This window comes from Cheilinus undulatus, linkage group 5, assembly GCF_018320785.1.
Source record: "Cheilinus undulatus linkage group 5, ASM1832078v1, whole genome shotgun sequence".
In the NCBI taxonomy this organism is placed as follows: domain Eukaryota; kingdom Metazoa; phylum Chordata; class Actinopteri; order Labriformes; family Labridae; genus Cheilinus; species Cheilinus undulatus.
Window position 1 is genome coordinate 22607548 of NC_054869.1, and position 22826 is coordinate 22630373.

The following is a 22826-nucleotide window of genomic DNA, read 5'->3' on the forward strand; positions in this document are numbered from 1 at the left end:
TTTTTGGCAAAAGAAACTTTTTATTTACCCTTTGATTGTTATTATGATCAAGTTAATGAACATAATACACATCTGACTTTGAGACAAGTTAATCACAGAGTGTAAAAGAAGAATGTGTAAAACTCAAAGAGTTGGCACACGTTGGAGTTTTGGGCTGTTGTGGGTAAATCCAGTCAAAAGAAAGCTTTTCTGTGGCGATAGCAATTTGAAACATTCAAATATATACAGCAAAAGATTGATGGAGTCATCACCTTCTCCAGCTGCCTTTTATAAATATAAATAAAACATCACAGCAATAATGTCTAGCACAATACAACAGACAAGAGACAGGGAGCTACAGAATGATGATGTGGACAGAAGAAAAACTGGAGGATGCTAATTCATGCGTACATCTCAACATAGAGTCTTTGTACTCATACGTGCTCTGAGTCTTTGCTTGGCAAAGCTTGATATTTAAAGTCTTACATACTTTTCTTACACCCACTTCTTCACTTCAGTTTTAATCGACAGTTTTCTTGTAGACTGTAAGGTAAATGATTTCAAATATCCTTTTTTAAGTAGTTCCCAGCTGAATGGAAAATGTTTTAGTAGCATGTCCATAGAGATCCACTGATGGCTGTTTATAACAGAGCGATGGGCTTGCTGTTGGTTGGTGCACCCATGTACTGAGAAGACAGAGCATCCTGGGAAGTGTAGGAGGTGTAGAGGCCTGTCACCTGCACATCTGACAGTGGCAGGCTGGCTCCAGTGGAGACAGGAGGGAGGATAGCTGTTCCCAAGTCACAGTCTGATAGTCGCAGCGGTGAGTTACTGAAGGTGGTCAATGCATCCAGGTTAAAGCTGTCGTCCTTCATTTCCTCCCACAGGTTACCTGAACAGATAGAGACGTTAGTGTACTATCAACATTTTAATTTTCTAGAAAAAAAGAGCATGTTATTAGATGCATTTGTTTACCTTGAAGGGCAAAGTCCATGATGCTGGGGTCCAGTGCATCCACCTCTGTGTGTGTGTCGTTGTGTACGCTGTAGAAATCATCGGGTGGCTTGCTGGACTGCTGGGTCAGGGGACTATGAGAAAGGTCGGGGACCGTGTGAAGTGGGGGTGTCTGGGCCGGGGCAGGGGACATGGGGCCAAGGCGAGCCTGAGCCTGGAGCTGAGCCTGGAGCTGGTGGTGCTGGTGAAGGGGCAAACAGGGCAAGGATAGAGTGACTATAGGCTGCGGCTGCATCTGGGGTGGGACGGGCAGTGGGAGGCCTGTGGGGCAGCTGGGCAGCCGTGTCATGCCAGGCTCTAACACCTTACGTCTGCAGTTCTCTGGGCGGTCTGTGATCAGTTTGTCCAGCTCATCTGAAGGAGGAAGACAGATTATCAGACAAAGAACTTAAGTTTTTGTTTTGGAGAAACCTTTTTGAGGTTAATAAAAAAGAAATGTCTTACCAGGGTTAGCCATGCTGCGGCGGATGGCTGGGAGGTCCTTGCGTTTCCACTTCTGCATCTCTTCTTCCATCTTGTCAATCTTGGCAGGGTTCAGTGCCCACAGACAGCCCTTACGCGAAGAGCTGCTTGTCTTGTTCTCCACTTTCTCAAAGCATTTGTTTAAGGACAGATTGTGTCTGACTGAGTTCTTCCATCCATCGGGTGCTGTCTGCAGGAAGAGAAGAAGTCTGGCCATTTAGATTCTTCATGTGATTCACCCTATCTTTATAAAGTTCTCTACTAATTACAAAGAAACATACCTTAAAGTAGGGAAAGTGTTCCTTCATAAAGCTATAGATCTCACTGACAGGGAGGCTGCCAGTTTTGCTGTTCTTTAAAGCCATGGCAATCAAACAGCTGAAAAAAAAACATTTTTATTAGAAGACAGTTTAAAGAAAATTCAGACACTTTACTTTGCTAAACAGATGATGTCTAACCTGTAGGAATAGATAGGTTTGGGGAAAGACTTGGGCTGCAGCTCCTGGTCTTGTGGAGCCAGGCGAGGTTGTGTGAATAGACTTTGGTTGTTGAAAGAGACGTTGCTATAAAGCCCACCATTTGAACACTATGAGAAGAGGGAGAGAATAATGAGGAACTTCAGGGTGTTTAATTGAAGTAGCATTTATTACAGGGGTCCATTCAGGCAATAAACACCAGAAGAAAAAAATACTATCAAACCAGCACTGCACAGTCATGAAAAAAAAGGAAACACCTTGGTATAATTGATTGAATATGCATTGTTACCTGTTGTCCAGTTTGGGTTAGAGAGTACACCTGCTGTGGTGTCGGCTGATAGACTGAGGTAGAGCACTGGTACCCTGGAGAGGGCAGCCCATTCATGGAGAATGGAGACATCTGTGAAACAAATAGTCATTTTTGACAGTCAGTCATTAATGCATGACACATAAAAACATGTAGATATTTTTAGCTATAAAGCTTCTATAAGGATATTTCAGATTGCCCCTCCAATTTAAAGAAATCTCATCCTGCATCCTTTAAAAGTCCAACATGTTACATAATGGGATATTTTTGTTGTTTATTGTTATTTTAGCTTTCTAACAATAACTGACTGACATTTTTGCAACAGCAGTTGCCACAGCTGATTTACCACATAGTAGTGATCAGTCTCTGCCTGATGATGATCTTGTTTGTCTTTGCAGGTAACATACATGCATTAGGATTAATTTCATGATGTTTCAGCATTTGTTTTTTAACCAGCAAAAAACTCCTCACAGGAGAATGAAAAACTCACACTTCCGCTGTGCGTGTTGATGATGCTGATTCCCAGGGGGCTGTGCTGCATGTTGCTCTGGAGGTGGAGCATGGATCCCTGACCCGCCGTCATTGTCATGCTGCTCAGCTGAGCTGTGAGAGGAAACAGACAGACTGCTGTTAGATGAACGAGTCCTTAAAAAAACTGACCTCACTTTTAATGCCATTAATGTTCATTTTTTTAAAACCTGTTTTTTCTGAGGTTTGAAGATGATTGTAGCTTACAATTGTAAAACTACATGTAGTGGCAGGGGTGAGATGCCAGAACCATTCACAGACTTGTGAATTTTCTAGAGTTACACTGTCCAGTGTGATGCCTTTGGGTTAGTCTTGCAGGCAAGCATTTCATCATGTATTGGATGGTAACATTATGCAAAGTTTTCTAAACTTGTTTGAACTAAGGTTTCAAAATTTCCAGTTGGTAGGGTGCTGGTAGACTAGTGATGATGTCCATGTATCCCATATACAGAGGGTCTTGTGCTTGAAAAGGACAGCCTGGGTTCACATCCAGCCTGTGGCTTATTTCCTACATGTCATTACCCACTCTTTCTCTCCAGTTTTCCTGTCCTGTCCTTTTTACAATTAAGGCATAAAAGCCAAAAACACAGTATTCATACAAAGTTTTGAAAATCAGATTTAAAGGTCACATATTATGCAAAATAAAAATTTTCAGGCTTTTCTAACAGAATATGTGCCCCTGGCCTGTCCACAAGAATCACCCCCCCCCCATTCTCCACAGTTCAAAAAATAAATGTGTGCTGAAACAAGCCGTTCTCAGGTTTTCCCCTCATGATGTCATGTGGAGAGTTGGCACCGCTCCCAGGTTCCATTGGCCCTCCCCTCTTGGAAGAAAGTTTCACCCTCCTCCCCTGCTCCTCTTCTCAGCTGTCAGCTGAGAGGAGTGTGGTCAGGGGCGGAGTCAGATAGCTTATTAACATTTAAAGCCACAGACACAAAAACAGCTTGTTCTGAGCAGGGCTGAAACAAAGGGTTTTTTTCTTGTTTTTTTTTTTCAACATGCAAAAATCCAATACTGGAATGTTTTTTTTCAGCAACACATTAACAGGCATGTTTTGGGGACCTCTGACACCAATATAAACTTGTCTTAAAAGGGTAAAATATGTGACCTTTAAGACTTTTTACGCCTAAACTGAGACTTACTATGCCAAATGGTCAAAAGTGAAAGACGTGAGATTTCTCAGGACACCAGACCAGAGCTGAATTTTTGATTCAATGTGCTGTTTATGAAATGTCAAATAGTGTAGGGCAAAGAAATATAAATGCCCAAATTTGATTTTTTTAGCACATTTAATGACTCTGTCCTATCTATATGCATGTATGTATATTAATTGTTACTTGGATGAACAAATATGTAAAAAAGAATGATCAGATTCATAAAACCTCTAGAAAACGCAGACTGGATAAAGACAAGTCAATGTGCCTTCTAAAATTTAAGTCCTCTTACTGGTGAAAATAAGACTTTTTAAGTCCTAAATGTTTTTAAAATGTCCAATTTGGGACTTTTGGAGACTTTAAAGATCCACAGGAACCCTGGAAACACTTCTAAAAAATCATAAAATTTTACTTTAAGACATTGTGTTTGAAAACATTAGAATCACTTATGGGTTGATTGACTGATCACTGACTAATGGTCAACAGTATTAAGAAGTACTGAAGCTTTAAAGAAAGCTAAGATCTTCATTTACAGTTTAAACTAGAAGCTGCTATGGGCTAAAGAGAGAGCACTGTCTAAATTGTACAAATACACTGGTAATGCACAGGACAATTTAAACAGTAAGCTGGAGATATTGGAGCTGAGAAATTACCCAATATTGGGTGCATAGGACAGTTATTTTTGACATTGCAGCAAAACGCTATTAATGTTGTAAGATTTGTACTAAAATCATACAGAAGTGTAAGAAATCTGATTTGATTACATCCTTAATTTGAACTCTGTTATGTCAATTAAATATTAAGGGGCCAAAGCTCTTAGTTAAGACTTAAAGTTGCTACCAGAAGTAAGTGAAACAGTTCTCGTCACCATTTTCATTGACATACCCCATGATAAAAGAAAATCAAACTATTCAGTGTCATCTGGCTTTATGTTTCAGAAAGAGGAAAGAAATCCAGTAGATTCTAGCCTTGGTGATTCATCCAATCAGAGAGATGCTGCAGTTTTTGAATGTTGCACTGTCCCCTCCCTGCCATCTCACCTGTCTGTTGCTCCAGCATGCTGCCCTGGGAAGGCCCGTTAGTGTGGCCTCGGCTATCAGCCATCTGCTGTAGTCGGGGCACATCCACAGAGGTGAGCCATGACAGAGACTGCAGGTCCCCAGGGAGGTCCTCCTCCCTCAGCTGGGAGGGGTCTGTGGTTAGAAGCCTTCAGGGGAGAGAGGGGGGTGATCGGGTTAACACGGCTGTCGGTTAATGCACACGGACCACAAATGGAATTTAAACGCAAACACTTGAGAGAAGATTTTGTCCTTCAAAAAGTCAAAATAGCTCTAAAGAGTCTGAATCAGACAGAGATGAAAGCTGCAGAGCTCAGCCGCGTATTAGCTGTCCAGGATTTACCATAAGAAGATTAACAAGTGTAATTTAGCAGTGATAGTTTTAAACGACAAAAAGGCGGTTAAACAAACCATCCACGGAATTATCTATCAAGATTTTCTTCTTTTTCAGATCTATCTTGGGTTTTTTAGTTAAACTTGATTACATACTTTTGGAAAACAAAACAATAAAATTCAAAATAATAGTTAAATCTGAATAAAAAATGTTTGACTTGAGAATCATTATCGCCCCATAATGAATTTAAACTTGACTAAAGTGGACTAAATGTAGGATTTGTGTTTAACCAGTGCTGTGCCAGGCTCAGTCAGCTTTCAGTCAGTACGTCTTTTATTTGGCGAGCCTCAACAAGAAAGAAAGAAAAGCGAGGAATCCTCTTGAATCCTCTCCAGTCTTCTCTGCGCACACACTTACTGTGCAAGGGTTTAGTAATTGGGGTCGCTATGACAACACGTATTATTCAGTTACTTTTGGGCCCCGTGGACAGTGTAGGAGTACACCCCCCCAATAACCCACACACCAAATCTCCCATTAAAAAATCAACCGTGTGTCAGGTGACCAGGATCTGGCTCTAGCCATTGGCTGAATCATAAGTAAACAACGCATGAGATGGTTTGAAACATGGGACAGCAGCACATGTTGCCTGCAACAGTTGGCCTTGTCTATTGAAAAATGATCACCTATTGTGTCCCAAACGACAAATCTGCCCAGTGGCACGTGGCTCTATTGTCTTCCCCAGACCCTTCCTTGATTGTCTCTGTCGTTTCTTTTCTTTAGACGGCCCTTGCATTAATCTGTTGGAATGACAGCCCTCACATAAGAGGGACAAATAGGATGCCATCTGCTTCCCTGTCCCTTTCCAGCCTCTGTCCTCCCTAACATCACCCCCAAAAATCCCCCCCGCCACCACCACCACCCTCAGTCCCCCTAATGGGGAACCATGGGGCCAGAGGGAGTGCAAATGTAGTTTGAGGTCAGGGCTGTGTGTCTGCCATCTGAATTAGTGACATCATTGTGGCCAGGAATCAGCAGCACACAGCCTTGCATTCAGCATTAAATCATGTGGAGTGATCATTCTTGTGGTGCAAGAAGTTTTTATGGTCTGTAACTCAACTTAATTTTAAGTTTATTTATTTTTGCTTTTCTTTCTCTTGCGGTGGTAACTTTTTGTAACTTCTAACAAAATCAAAAAGCAGATCAAGCTTGAACAAGAGACCATTACTGATTGAATACTGAATGAAATTACAACTCAGCAACTGAGGCTTTTTTTTACATTATATTGTTTGAGAAAATCACAAAAATAGGACAAACTTAAACACATATCACTATAAATAGACACCACTCAGGATAGCTCTCCCAGCTCCCCTCAGCAGCCTAGAAACAGTTCACTGATGCAAAACATGTTGAGCTGGTGTCTCCATGTATCATCCTAGCCTTCCCAGAGGTTCAACAACCCTAAATATTGCACCCCCCCCCCCCCCTTCTAATTGGGAGCCACTTGTGCATACTGGTGACCCAGTGCGCCCCGTCTCCCCCTGAGCCGGCAGGCCAAGAGGCTCAGGCTCTCCGTGTGCCGACAGCGGGAGTGTAAACAGAGCTGATGGTTTCTGACAGATCCATTCAGACTGAAAATCATTTATTCTTCAGGATTTTTTTTTCATGAAACCCCCCATGCACAAAAAGAGCTGTCCATCTACCTTCAGATGAAACATAGTGGGGTTAGGCAATTTGTTCCATGACCATTTGGAAACACCTTAAAGGGTTTGATTTATAGAAATATGCCTTTTATCTATTGAAGCGTCTCAGAATTGATTCTGAGTGTATCTGACAGTGTGTAACAGAAAATAACACTCTATGTAGTGATTGCAGATTATGTAACTGTGTCTTCTTAGGTGAATATTAAATCAGAAATCTTACCTGTAGTCCTGTGGAGACGGATGATGTCCGGCATTCTCAATTATTCCTGACATCCTGGATGTTATTCCACCTTCTATCATTTCCTGGGATGTGTGGTACCTCTAAAACAAGATAGATAAATAAAGAAAGGTAAGGCACTCCCAAAGGGAATCTTAAAATTAAAATAACAGTCCTAGTTCTACATAACTTGTTTATTCATGATGAAAATAATAATGTAAGTAAACATGACAAAGCAGCATGTGCTAGTGGTATGTATACAAATGGAGAAAAAGCTTCATAAAAGTGCATGTCTTCAACTAAAAATTAAATATCTGCTTGAAAAAAAGCATTTAATAAGTTGATGTACAACATTGAAATATCTATAATGCATTTTAATGTCGTTTTTAACTGAAACACATTTACCATATTAAATGTTCACTTAACTTTTTTAAACTTAATTTAAAAATGTTGAATAACCAGGATAAAAACTTGTGCTACATTAGTATTCCGTTTAAATATAAGTTCACATCGCATTAACTTCAGCTCAGCTGAGGTTTAAATGGCTTATCATTTAGCATGCATACAGAGAAATATTCAAGCCTAAAACCTTAAAAATAACATTATTATGACACTGAACAAGTATTTAACGAAGGGTGACAGAATAAACATGAAAAAATTACCTGTTTTGAAGATATTAAAAGATGTGTTAGCCGGTCGCGAGCCCCTGTACTGTATTTCTCTGTGCTGCACTTGATTCTCCACAAAACCGTTTTTAAATTTCCCTCTCTGGAGCTGTCCGGCTCTCTGACATGCGCAGTAGAGACCTCAGCAGAGCTCTGAGTTTCCCGAGGGGCAGGAGGGTCCCATGAGTTTGACAGCTGCTGTTAACGCACTGCCTGTTAACAGTCCCGACAGCATCCACACTTCACACAGCACAAGGAGCTGTGTGAAGATGTGATTTTTCTCTAAGCTTCTCTGTCACAATGAGCTTTTCCACCGCGTCCAAAAGCAGCCAAACACAAGTTTGTGGCATTAAAAATCAGGCCATACTCCACTCATATGCTGATTTCCTATGAAGTATTACTAAAGGCACAATATGGTGTATTAGGAATAAGTTCAATTTTTGTCTTGCACAGCCATTTTAGCTCCAGTGGCTAACAGGTGCGTCCCAATGCGTCTGAATGAAACATACATTGCATGAGCTCATGCCATATTTTTTTTGTCTTATATGTAAAAAAGAATTGGCTGTTTCAAAAAATAGCTGAAACAGAAGAGGTCTATACGCAAAAGAAAATACCTGAGCAAAAAAGAAAGAAAGCATGAGAAGTTTAAATATCCATTTAGCTCCTCTGTTTCCTCCTGTCCTGGCAGGTTACTCCCGGTAAGCTCCCTCGCTCAGGTCTAAGACGGTGTGAGTCTCTACTTGTGGTGGCATCTGTGTAAGTGAGTGTGAACTTTTTTTTTAGGGAAGTGCTTGTAGATAATTTGCTTCCCGCCGCTGTGGCCGCGTCCTGCTCCTCTCACTCAGCGGTGGGAAAAGGAGCCGGGGAGGCGCGGAGGGAGGGCTGGCAGAGAGGAAAGCAGGGGGCTGCAGGGGCTACTGCTGCTGCACGAGGCGGTCAACAAGCACACCTGTCTAAAGTGCAGGTCAATTTTAGAAAAAAAAAAAAAAAAAACACATGACAATGCACTTACTTTCCCAGAAAATATATAGCCTACTACCAGTGTCAGTACACCCTCCATAAACCAAGAAGAGGGAAAATTACAAAAAACGCCTATTTTAGACACAAGGAGAAAAGGGAAGAAAATGTGCATTTCCCCAGTGAGCTAGGGACAGATTGTTATTAATAAGCCCAGTGTGTTCGTTAAAAAAAAGATACATTACAATGGAAAAAGCCCGAGTTATATAGAAAATAATCTCTGGCAACTGCTTTAATTATTCAAGTTACTTTTTAGGCATTTTATGCGAAGAATAGATGCCCCCCTGGCATTCAAAGACATGGTCTAAAGAAGGCCATTTTAAAGGGAGAAGATCCCTTAATTAAAATTGTGAATAAATAAATGTTTTAAAAGAACAAAGAAACAAATTCATCAAATAATACCCCCACCCCCTCACAAAAATCCCCCTGCAGTAAAAGATAAGAGGGAGCACGTCTGTGCAGAGTGAGATAACACAAGCAGGTGTGGAGCGTTAATCGCAGGCTTAAATGTGAAACCTGTTAGAGATTAAAATTTGCTGCCGGAAATTAAAGGGGCATTCCTTAAAGTCTGCAGGGAGACTTCAGTGACAGCAGTATCAGCCCCATGGGAGCCTACAGATGGTAAATCGGCCTGTCACAATAGGCACAATCAATGATTACATGCATGAACGTAACGGACAAAAACAAGACCATCCTCACGGAGACATCCTGAGGGTCCTAAAGACCGTGGGGTTCCGGTCTGAAACACTGTGATGATTATGATGATGGTCCAGACATGCAGCCTAGAAGTTCACATTGTCTTAAGTGTCCTTAAAACGTTCTTTCCCTAAATGAGTTTGGATGAAATGCCATCTGCAGAGGTTTAAAAAAAACCCTGCAGATATATCTGCCTAAAAGTAGATTCAGAACAAAAAAATCTGAAAACCATTTACATAATCAACCATGAGTATGATCATATAGTATTATCAGTTCTAATATATGTCATTTATATTCTAAATCTATTTAATTTTACTGTTTTTTTTTATTTAAATCATTTAAAAATCCCCTTCAATCTCATTGGGTAGGATTTCTAAGGCACATTTATGTTACTGGAGTAATTCTACTAAATGCACCTCTAGCTTTAATTTAAAAATGAACCTTCATTACATTTGTTTAACAGTTATAGATGTTTGAATAAAAAATCTAAATACAAATCTTTGATTTCCTTATAAATTCTAAAAATGTTTTGTTAACCATTATTGATTTATTAAGTAACAGTAGCCCATATTATGAGTAGGTTGTTTTTTAAATATGTTTTGGGGGAATGTTATGCCACCATTTATAGAGGAGGACAGTGGATAGAGTTGGATACAGGGATGAGAGAGTAGGGGCAAGACATGTGGAAAAGGAGCATCCAGGGAGCAACAGGCTGGACTTGAACCTGGGCCACCTGCATACATGGGGCGCGCCAAAGGCCATCTGCACCTGTTCTGAGTAGTTTTAATTACAGAATGCCCGCAGGCTCCCAAAAAGTAGTGAGAGTTAATAATCAAATTCAGCCAAAATTAAGGCTTTAAAAAGAGTATTTAAAAGTCTTAAATGCAAAATGTTAATGTCTTAAATTTTGATGTTTTTAATTTTTAAAGGACTCTCAAGAGTTTGTAGGCTTTAACAGGCTGTAAAATCAGAATTAAGGAGTATTATAAGTATCCTGAAATGGGCAATTACACCTTGTATTTTTGTTCTTCAAACCTAAATGTATGCTTTTCTGTTGTCAGCTATCTCATTGTATCTTTTTGTCATCATGGTCTAGTCTAAAAATTCTCCAAGAAAGCCTAATTTGCATATTATTATTTTAATCACTACTGTCATCTTCTTACATTCATCTCTGATTTTCTGAATATACCCTGAATTATGATTCATTAGGTATAATTTGTTGCTAATTTGCAGTCCTACTTGAATGAAATTTAGATTTCAAATCTTTAATATTAAGTAAGTTGTTATAATGTGTTGAAGCTTTTTTCCTTCTATCATTATTTTATAACTCTTGCAAATCTGAGGGCACAGCCTTGGACTGCAACCAGAATCACTAAGTTCAGCCAATCCTTCTATTATGGGCTATAGGGATATTTCAAACATCATGGTATTTGCATTTCCAAAACACAAACAAGTGCATGTACAAAGACAGAATCTTGTCACGTGAATCTCCCCTCAAATTCAATGCAACACATTGCACTAGTTCTGTAAATTGCAGCCAAAATTTTGATATGTAATTATAAATCTGGACATATTATATAATATCTTTATTATATTATCATCTTGCTGACATTTCAGGAGGTGTGTATCATACCCCCCTTGTCTGCTTAAGAACTATTTTATTTCTTGACTAATTTATGGTGAAAAAGGCAAAATTATAAGCTTCTGAACGCTATTTGGTAATTAAGATTATTCTGACCCTGCAAATTTACAAGCCCTTTGTAAATATGAGCATAAAGGGGATGTGAAATACATATTTTTATTTTAACCAAGGTTTTCTCCAATCTGCGCATGTTTTACCCAGTCACTTGCAGCCCAGATGGCAGCCTGTTCTAATGTGAGGTGTTGAGGTGGACATCAGGGGTAATTTAGAGCTTAAGGACTTTGTTAGAGGGCACCTCAACAGGTGGACAGTAGAAGCTGGAGAATGGTGGACAACCTCCTCTACTTCCTGTACCTCAGCTGCCTCATGTGCATATGTGAAGTATCTGATTTATTTTCATCCAGGAAGTGACAACTTCAGCAGAGTGAAGTTCACTGCAGTGACCCGTGTGCGACTCTGGGACTTGACCTGGCCGTGTGTGCCACGCTCACAGAAAGCACGAGGACTCCCTGCAGCTCAGAGACACACAGAGTCGCTCTCATCTCTCATGCCTGTTCAGGAGTAATGGGGAAACAAGGAGATCAATGGCTCAGGATTGGCCTGTGTTTGTAGCCTGCGTTTTTGTCTTGCACCAAGTGTTTACTCAAAACACATCGGCTTCTCTGAGAACGAGGTCAGCTCACCCCTTTAATCTCCTCTGCAGGCAGAGACACTGTGTCCCCCCATGAACAACATGTCACCCAGAGTGACCCTCCGGCCACACAGAGGAAGCTGCTGTCAGCCATGCTTAGCTAAGGCAAAAGCATCAGTGTCCTGCCAAAACTTTTGTTTCCTCTCTGAAGCTTCAACCTGGACGCAGCAGAGAGTCCAGTCTGCCGGCCCTGGGTCGCCCTGTCTGAGGTCAGACCAGGAGAGACGACTTACGACAGGTTTCTGTGACGTTACAACTTCAGAGCGGGGGTACAGAGCTGACAAACAGCGATACTAGTGTGTGTTTCTCTTGCTATTCTTCTTTAATGCATCCTTAAACTTCAAATATTTATGGCCGATACACAAAACCAAAAGGTTTGAATGTGACCGTGCATTGAAATAGCCTTAACTTAAGACTCAAACCATCACAAGTGCAGCTCAACACTGCTGCCCTTACAAGAAATACTGATACTAAACCATTAATTCCAGGAAGGTAAGAGGAGCGCTTCAGTGAAATTCCTCACCCAGAAACTAAGAGTACATGTAATTCCAAGTTGTATAAAGCAGTGATAGATAAATCAGGTTTCTGTTGAGTTATTACTAAATGAAAGCATTAGACACGTATGCTTTGATTTACTCAGAGATACAATCAAAGTATGCATTTCAAAGTTTGATGAAGTCAGCACCAACATTAAAAATAGAGGTTGTTGTTAAAAACTATAAAACTATTGGCTTAACTATGTTTCTGAAACATGCCTTCTCTCAGCTAAGGCTAATGTTAGGAACCCAGAAGTGTCTCTAACATTAATGGAGGCTCTATTTTGTCTCAGTTCCCATGCTAAGTCATGACAGCAAATCATCACAGCACAATTGCAGAATTGAAGATGCTAAATGGAAAAGGTTTGTACTTAGAGCCATATGGTTTTCCTTTGTAATAAAGCATCTCATGAGTAAGCAGCTTATAATTAGTCTTTCCTTGTGTTTTATGATTTTTGTGATGTTTTGACACAAAATTACACAACATAAAACCTTACTGTTAAATAACCCACAGGGAGAGATTAGATGAGATTATTATTTTGATTTGTTTTTTTACTGACCTGTTATTGTATCATTAAGTGCCAGAATTTTACAAAAAAAACATACTCAAACACTTTATTGTAGCCCAACTTTTAGATGATGCACTTTATCTTTGTTCTTCCACTTGACATGAGCAAATACTTAATTACAGATACTTGTGTTACAATAAATTAAAGTCCCTGTAAAATGATCCACAAAATGACAGGCCACTGTGTTATGAACCACCAGGCCAAATTTCAGTCATGAAAATATCTCCAAATTTACAAAAGTATCCTTCCAAATCATGAAATATGAGGCAGTAAAATCTGCACTAGGATGGTGTGGGCGTGTCAGTTGAATAAGCTGAAGCCACACCCACTTGCAAGAAATACAATCCTCTCATATTTGAAAGAATCTTCTGATCAGAGTGCAGCTGTTTGACTCTGTGCCAGAGCAGAGAGACAGAACTTTGGGATTAATTATACTGATTTCTGGCACCAATACCTCAATTATGAAACTTCTAATGAGTCATGGGCCACCGTGGCTGATGGATTTGGGAAATTTACCTCACAAAGAACAAAAACACAGCATGTAACTGGCTGTTAACTTTCTATGAGAGCAGTGATATTAGCTAACAACAGACTGCATTGAGATGAACTGCACTGGGATTTTATATCATTGTAGCTTTAGGGGCGCAGGGTAATTCCCCATCAAAGCTGGTAATGTCATGGGCTCCTATATTTGCCCTGCTCAAACAATACCAAGCCAGGAAAGAGGTGAACAACTTTCTAATGGTCTAAATCCAAAATTCAGTCACATAGAAATCTCAGTGACTGCCATGTTTACAGCAACCTTATTCCAACATATCTAGTCTGTTCAGACACAAAGTTTGGATTACACTTTACAGGGACTTTAAAGAAAAACCCTTAAAGGGTTCTTGAATCACTGAGTACACAACAATGACCTGGACAGCTATACACATGCACAGATATCGCTGGCATGGAGGCGTCAAAGACAAAAGGGCCATCCCTGCAAAATTTTATAATCACCTCTGCCAAGGAGGTTATGTGATCGGCAGGGTTTGTTAGTTTGTTTGTTAATTTGTTAACAACATAATTCAAAAAGTTCTGGACGGATTTTGATGACATTTTCAGGAAATGGCAGAAATGGCATAAGGAAGAACTGATTAGATTTTGGGAGTGATCCGGATCACCATCTGGATCCAGGAATTGGGAGATAGGGCTAATGGCGGAGGTCCAGGCTCTCCGAGTGCTTTACTAGTTTCAACTGTGGTACTTCTATAATATTTTTTGGATTTATAGTACCTATAAAAAGTATTCTCCCCCTTGGATGTTTTATCTTTTTATTAATATTATAAATCAATCATGGTCAAAATGAACTGGCCTTTTTGGGAAAAAATTAATGAATAAAAAACTCCCTCATGTCAAAGTGAACACAGATTTCTACAAAGTAATGCGACTTCAAGGTAGTGTAACTGAACTCCAGGGGGAGGTTTAGTGCCTTGGGAATTTTTTAGTTTCCATACTCTGACTTATTAACCTTGCAAAGCAGATGGATACACCCGTTTCCGTGTTTCCCACTGGCAAATCCATCTTGCAAAGCTCCTGTCTGAACCGTCCTGGTTAGAAATAGACAGGACCAATCAGCGATGAGGGGCAGTACTTTCTGGCACAGTGGAGTCTTGACGTATGCAAGCAGCAACAAGGGACTGGTGCAATCATGGTGGAAGACATTAGCGTGGATGCTGCTAAATTGTCAGTTTTTTTTCAGAACTTGACGACATTTCTTTGTTAAAAGAAGAACAAAGAACAGCAGTGAGTTGTTTTCTTTTCAAAAATGACAAAAGTCGTGTACTGACATGTCTACAGTTGCCATGGTTCTCTGTGGAGTTTAATCCTTGCTAGCGGCTACAGTACGTGTTTTGTTGCTCTGATTGGCCTGTAAAGATGTGACAGATGTGACACAGACGCTGTCTATGAGAAGTTTACCAGATGGATGTGTGAAACATCCATCCATGACAGGTCACTGACTTCTACTTTTCAATAACATTTTCTCTCAGTTGCTTGGAGTGTTCTTTTGTCTTCATGGTGTAATGGCAGCCAGGAATACGGATTAACTGGTGACTGGACCTTCCAGACAGATATCTGTATACTTCAATCACTTGAAACACATTATTACTAGCACCAATTTGCTGGACCATATAGGTCAGTCACTTTAAAGGGTGTTACTATTTATGAGGTTCAGTCATTTTATTTGACTTTACTTGCAGAAATCTGTTTTCACTTTGACATTATAGGTTTTTGTCAGAAAAGCCAAATTATATTGATCATGATTAATTTATAAAATTAATAAAAGGGTAAAACATCCAAGGGAGTGAATACTTTTATAAGCAACGTATATCCTAAAAAGAAAAAACTTGGCACAAAAAGTAAGCAAATTTGTGTTTGGTAGATTATTTCTTTGATGTAACAATGCTTTTTGGCAATAAATCGTATACCATTGGAAAGCCTATTTATTACCCTTTAAAATGGTGCCACATTTGTAAGGAACATGCATTTGTGGGATGAGCAGCAGAGCAAAATTTTCATGGGTACAACCCACATACTCAGCTCTGCTGCTCATCCCACAAATGCATGTTCCTTACAAATGTGGCACAATTTAAAAGAGTAATAAACAGGCTTTCCAGTGGTATAAGATTTATTGCCAAGAAGCATTGTTACATCAAAGAAATAATCTACCGAACACAAATTTCCTTACTCAAAAATTTTATTAAGTATTTCATCTCAATGTGAGAGTTCAAACCACAAGTTTTTATTATCAGCTAACATTTTGCATCAGAATGAACTATTGAGAGCCTGATCTGTGGATGTGGATGCAACAGAGTGTTGGTCAGTGCTAATCATGCAGACAACTTCTCCAGACTGAGCGCTGGACTTCACAATCCTTTTGTCCTGATGGATCACAGAAAACCACATCTTTTAGGGTTTAGAGGGGTCAATGGGGTTGACCTCTGTGTGACCTGTGTCAACACCAAAGCCTCTGGTCTGAGGAAGGGTCAGTCCGTTTCAGCACCCTAAAGGGTAGAGATAGAGCAAAAGTCCTCCTCTTATTCACAGCCCATTGAGTTGAAGAGTGCCTCATTTCCAAAAGAGCACTCACTAACGTTTTTATGTGTCTCAGCAGGCACACGATTTCCTCCAAGGATGGCACTCAGATATCCCGAAGTCAAGTTGTCTGAATTACTGTGCATTTAGTTTTTGCAGTGACCTCACAGAGGTTACCAGCTCTGGCAAGTATGTAATTAGTTTTGTTAAAGCGGGTATAGTGTAAAAAGAATCTGCATTTGAAGCGTGACAGATATTAATATTTAAAGATGCAATCCATAAAAATCAAGAATAAAAAAGCTGATTCATGATATATCCTTCTGTCTTCTAAGCAACACATAAATAAAATCTAAAAATTTCCAGTGCTGGAGATGAAGTACCCTCACTGACCTAGCACTTTGGTCCTGAAATGATGACGGGGCCCGGGCTTCGTTACGCTGCTCTGAAAAATTAGAATAATGGACAATGAAAGAAGGAGAGCTCCAAAGAAACGGACAGGGGGAAGAAAGACGGTCTTTTGGGATAGAGGAATTAGATAGGAAGAGAGGGAGAAATAAAGGGAGGGAAACAGTGAAATGGAGACAAAATAAGAGGGAGAGGGGGCAGCAGTAGTGTGATGTGAGTGTTATCATCAGCTCTCATTCTCAGCATGGAATCTATAATGGGAAAATCAACCTCTCTGACTCCTGTGTAATTGGATTTGCCGGGTCTCGTGCTGAATCAGAGCCCAGTGGGTAGCACAAAGCTTGTTAAGATTGGACAAGCATTGCTGGGCTGCTGGGCCGGGGGAGAGGTGGGGCCACGGCAAAGGTAACCTTGACAACTTTTCTTGTGTGGAGAGTGAATAATTCAAATATGTTCAGCACTCAACCGGTCATAGACTATTTACTAAAAGCTCTCATAACATTAATCGATCCTTTAACTGGGTGAAACCTGATCTTTTCTTACATTTAGGTCACCAGAGCACAGAAAAAGGACACCTGTGTTACCTCAGAGGGTGTGGGTTTAATGCCTGTTACCAGGATACAGAAGTAAACACATTTTAACTTTGACACAGTCACTCCTCAAAAGGTACACCCTCTCTGAGGACAGGTTTTTTTTTTGTATACTAAATAAAACTAAGTATTCGTCCTTTTGAAAACATTCCAAAATCAGTTTTTGTGACAAACCAACCCTAATTTATTTTTTGATAAAAGTAAATAAGATTTCTTTAAAGCAAAGTTTGTGCTTAATTTTAGCAAGACGTGTCAGTGAGTTAGTGAGTGATTAAGCTACAAGACAAAACCAACATTTTTTTAAAAGTAAAATTGCACAGAAAATGCTCATGTAGACTTATTCCCTGTGTCAGCTTTGTTTGCAAGGAGATCTGTAGTTCAGACATAAATGTGTCCTTCTAAGTGGTTTTATTTTAGGCTGAGGTAGGCCTGTGACCGTGTGCTTCAAGGGACCTCAAGATATAGTCATTGCTGGTAAGCTTAGAAATGAGGAGTAGGATACTTCTAAAATTGCTTAGGATAAATAAGATATGCATTTTGAGTGTAAAAAAGATGCTAAGAGTGGATAAATAGCATCAAAAAAGAGTTTGATGGTCCAGAAAGTCTCTTAGGGAACCCCTCAAAAATCCAAAGGTTCTTATATCAGTTATAATTATGTTATATCGGTCTTTATAAAGTATTCATGGTTCCCAGAGGATAAATCCCCAAAGTTAATAGTGATACTCAGATTTATCCTGTAGTGCAGCGGTTCTCAACTAGTGGAACGGGACCCAAAAGTGGATTGTGGACCCTTTTTTAGTGGGTCATGAATGTGTGTCAGGGAACAAAACCGCACAAGAAAGTTCAGAAATGTATTTGAAGTCCCTGTGAAGTGATAAAAAAATCTGTTTGTTGTATGACAGGCCACTGTGTTATGAACCACCAGGCCAAATCTGAGTCATAAAAAACATCTAGAAGTTTATAAATTAAACTTCAAAATGATGAAAATGATGCACTAAACCTCTGCTAGGATGGTGTGGGTGTGTCACTTAAATGAGCTGAAGCCCCACCCACTCATGAGAAATACGACCTTCTCAAAGTGTAAAAATGCTTCTGATCAGAGAGCGTGGCTCTGTGCCAGAGCAGAGAGACAGCAATTGAGGATTAAATTTATTGTTTTCTGGTACAAATCTCTCTGTTTTGATACTTTTAATGACCTGTAGGCCACTGTGGCTGTTAGATTTGGGGAATTTAGCTCACAAAGAACAAAAACACAGCATGCAGCTGGCTGTTAAATTTAAGTGAAGGCAGTGGCATCAGCTAACAACAGACTGAACTGATGGACTGCTCAGGGATTTCAAACCATTGTAGCGTTAGGGAGCAGGTAAATTACCATCAAGACTGGTGATGTCATGGGCTCAGGTGAGTACCCTGCTCTTTACAGGGACATTACCCTCTGAAACCGACATTTTTGCATAAGACAAAAAGAGACACGTTATTCAAAGTTAAATTACTTTTGAACCATAACTAATAGCCACTTAGGTTTTTCCCTCTGAAATCCCTCTGTTTTGCTGTTTAAATGATGCTTTTTTTGACACGTCCTTGTTGCTCCTACAGAAGCTTTTCTAGCGAGCCTGGAACTTGAGTGACTTTTCAGAGGTCAATTATCTGGGGTTTACAGATTACATCCACACCAGTTACTCCAATATTGAAAGTCTGTTTATCCATTATTTAATCCATTTTTGATCGTCTCTGCCACTAGCTTAGCATTAGCCACCACTTGAGTTCCTAAACCAGATGCCACATGAGCTGTGACAACCAATGGCAGGCTGTTACATCATCAAACAGCACAGGTGCACACTGGAGGAGAGGGCATGAATGACTCATAATGGAGAGAAAAACACAGAAAGACTGTGATGTGTCCCTCTGTGTCTCTGCAGACAGGAACTTCTTTGAATATTGGCTCAAACGAAGCCTCTTACAAAAAGGGCAAGGACTTTTTTGTAAATATGTGAATGTTAATTTTTTTGTCACAGAATTATTTTTTTTTTTTACTTTTTGGGCCCCATGAGATAGGAGAACAAGTTTATGCAGAAAAAATCTTAGTCATTATTGTTTACTCTGTGTAATAAATAGAAATCTTTTGAATTTAATTTCTTTTGTCTTTCTTTTGTCTTTATTGTCCAATAACTTAAAACTCAAGTAACATCACAGTGGCATACATATTCTTAAAGCCCAAGTTGTCCTCAATTAAGGGATGTTAAGAGATTAAATGTGCATCACAGAATGTATGTTTTACAAGTTTTTGATGACAAAAAGTCCAGAGAAGACAAAATGATTTAAAAAAAGCATAGGTCCCAGAGTGTTAAAACATCCTTGTTCTTTCCTTTTTGTTTTATCTGTTACATCATTTGTACTGATTAAGGTCCAGACTGTGCTTTTTTATTAAATAATCAGACTGGCTGAAAAATACCTGGAACTTAGGTCACAATTTCTCATTGAGGAGCTGATGTTGGGTCCTGAGGCTCAACCAGTTGAGAACCACAGATGTAGGACAAATAACAGTTCCTGTCTCTGAACAACTACGTCACATTTTCAAAGGGGAGGACCAAAGTGTAGAGCACAAATCCCTCCACCCATTTTCTTCCACTTATCTGGGGTTGCGTCAAGGTGGTAGCAGGCTAAGCAAGTCAGCAGATACATCCCTCACCCATGTGGGATTCCAAGGCGTTCCAAGCCTGACCCAGGTCGGGTGGAATAAACAGATACATCTAAAAAAAACAGAATATCAAGAAAAAGTTTTTTTTCTCCATGTGATTTAATTCATCTAATATTGTAGATTCATTTCATACAACTTGAAATATTTCAAGACTCTTCTGTTTAAATGTTGATTATTACAGCTTACAGTTCACCAAAATAAAAAGATCCACTTCTCAAAATACTAGAATATCACAAAACATCAGTCCAAAAAAAGGATTTATGATACAGCAATGTTGACCTTCTGGAAAATTCTGCTCATTTAGGCACTCCATCTGCAAAAATACTGCAAAAATCAATGTGACAGAGCCAATCAGTCTGTGGCACTGCTGGGGTGTTATGAAGCCCAGGTTGCTCTGATAGCAGCCTTCAGCTCATCTGTATTGTTGAGTCTGGTGTCTCTCAACTTCCTGTTCACATTTCCCCAAAGATTCTGTATGGGGTTCAGGTTTTGGAGGCTATGGGTTTCTGGTAGTTTTGGCTTCATGCCAATTCCTGCTGGAAAAGGAAATCATTATCTCCATAAAGCTTCTCACAAGATGGAAGCATGAAGTCCTCTAAAACCTCCTGGTAGATGGCTGACAGCGTTGACTCTGGACTTAATAAAGCACAGTGGACAAACGGCAGCAGGTGACATGGCACCTCAAACCATTACTGACTCCGGAAACTGAAAACACTTGACTTTAAACACCTTGGAATCTGTGCCTCTCTGATCTTCCTCCAGACTCTGGGACCTTGATTTCCACATTGAATTCAAATTTTACTTTCACATGAAAACACGACTTGGGACCACTGAGCTATGGCCCAGTTCTTTTTTTCCCTAGCCCAGCTGAGATGCTGTTGATGCTGTCTGTGGTTCATTTGTAGCCCATTTCCTTGGCATGTTTGTGTGTGGAGGCTCTTGGTCCACTGACTCCAGCCTCAGATGAATCTAGAATAAATGGAAATGCAACTTTCTGAAGTGAATCATTGGGGAAAAAAAAACTTTTACCCTAACACAATATTTTTGAAATGCACCTTTAACGACGACTTGGAAGCCTCCTGATCAGATACTTAAACCAACTCAACTGGTTCCAATGCAAAAGAGCAGTTGCTCTGTAAATCATCCCATTTTCTCCAAAGAGGGCGCCAAAAACAACACAACTGGAATGTTCCATACAAGAGCTCTAAGGATAAGTTGATGGAAGACAATTTGCTTTTATATTTTTTACTACCAAAAATTTCACCATCCTCAATCCTGATTATTTTCCATCTTTTTTTCCTCCCAGTTCCTGTTATCACTGCTCTGTCAGCTCTATAATAGAAGAACAATTGCCACACTCAAACTCAGTAATTAAATGCAGTGTTATTTGATAGCTGTTTTCAGCCAAGCAAACAATCAGATAATTGCACTTGGCCATAGACTGAAGCATTTTGAAGAGGCGTTGGCAGCTTCGGCAGCAGCTCATACACAAAAGTGTTCCAGACAAACATTGTTATGTTGAGTTATAGAGCAGCCAGTGATTAGTCTGTAATGTATCCATCTAATCAAAGATCAGAAACCAGAGCCAGACTGTTCCAGCAGGGAGAAAGGAGTGAGGACATGCTGGTAGTGAAGTAATGAAACCTAGAGAGAGAAGAAGAAATAGAGGAGGAGAGGGGGATGGCTGGATTTGTGTGGTTTGGATCTTGTTTCTGTGTCGTTATGTTACACTCAGTGGAGCAGTAGATACTCAGGTAAGCTCTGAATAAGATCTCTGTGTCCCTCCACCTCCCACGGCATGAATGATTCAGCACCCGGCCCTCAGTACACGGAGTCTGGGTCAGGAGGATGTGAAGGAGCTCACAGGTGAACACATGCCTCCATCCACCATCCCCAACACTACAACTATAACACCATGCTGAATGATTGAGTTTAAAGACAGGCGCAGAGCATAAATACATTTTTAAAATTAGGATTAAATATCACATGCAAGCTGGACTTAACCAATTAGCTGTCAACAATCCGGTGTTTAAAGACTACCTGGACGCCTCCATGCAAGCGGACACAGGAGGACGCACCACACCTGACTGACAGCTCTGAACAGGAAGGATTTTTCCAGGCTGGATACTCGTGGCGATTCTTGACCTGGAAGAAGAACAATAACCTTTAAACATGCAGGTTTGACTTTGCTTTGGTGCTAAAAAAATGTGCAATTTATTGTTTTATTACCCAGAAATCCTTTTGTAGCAGTCTTGTAGCAGCAGTTTCGCTAGCAAAGAGTTTCAAAGTGGCTCCATGATGCTTCAGGGTTGACGTTCTGTTATTGGTATTCACACTAATGCTATTTTTCTGGCTGGCCTCTTAAAACTGTTATTAAATGTACAAACAAACTATGATTTGGTTAAGAACTAGCTAGTGAGCTTAGCTTAGCTTGGCGCAAATACGTAGAAGAGGGGGAAACGCTAGCGAGGATATGCTCAGAGGTAATAAATTTGTTTGAGCAAAGATAAGATCTTTTTGCTAAAAACATTTGTTTGTTGCCTTGCTACTACTACTTAAGCTTCACATTTAGAGGACAGATATGAGACAAGTGTGCTTCTCTCATTAAGAAGCAGCAACTCCAATGGTTAAAAACTCAAGCCATGTGCAAATGTGCAAAATACAGTTCCTCAAATGTGCACTTCAGACTGAATGCAGACATAAACAAAACAAGCCTCATGGCCAGTAAAAACTATCCCAAAACCAAGCCCAATGCTGAAATTCAAAATAATGGAGTAAAACCTCTGCTTCACCAAATATGTTTCTTGTGTTTGCGCAGGCGCAGCGAATCTTTTGTAGTGTGCCATGTTCTATGTTTTTCAGCTTCTCTGCTGTTTGACTTAGTTTTATTTGAGGGTAAAGAAAGTACATTATTCTGCTTTGGATGTTAATAACACATAGACAAGACATCAAAAACGGGTCAGCTCAAGCGAAAAAACCTCCCCATAGCAGTATGTGAAAAGTAGCCCAAAA

The 22826-nt window shown here is 40.0% G+C and overlaps 1 protein-coding gene and 1 long non-coding RNA gene across 2 annotated transcripts; both read right to left on the bottom strand.

Annotated features, from left to right (window-relative positions):
• Positions 1 to 294: 294 nt before the first annotated feature.
• On the bottom strand, positions 295 to 7313 carry foxn4 (forkhead box N4). Its single transcript, XM_041788315.1, has 9 exons — positions 7234 to 7313; positions 4962 to 5128; positions 2729 to 2841; positions 2221 to 2331; positions 1914 to 2041; positions 1737 to 1833; positions 1438 to 1645; positions 955 to 1347; positions 295 to 871 (listed from the first exon to the last, which is right to left on the bottom strand). The coding sequence occupies exons 1-9, from the start codon at positions 7311 to 7313 to the stop codon at positions 621 to 623; spliced, it is 1548 nt and encodes a 515-aa protein (XP_041644249.1). The 3' UTR covers positions 295 to 620.
• An 11987-nt stretch (positions 7314 to 19300) lies between these two features.
• Positions 19301 to 22592, bottom strand: LOC121509671. Its single transcript, XR_005991890.1, has 3 exons — positions 22044 to 22592; positions 21855 to 21959; positions 19301 to 19866 (listed from the first exon to the last, which is right to left on the bottom strand). It is a non-coding gene; the product is annotated as an uncharacterized LOC121509671 (long non-coding RNA).
• Positions 22593 to 22826: the final 234 nt, after the last annotated feature.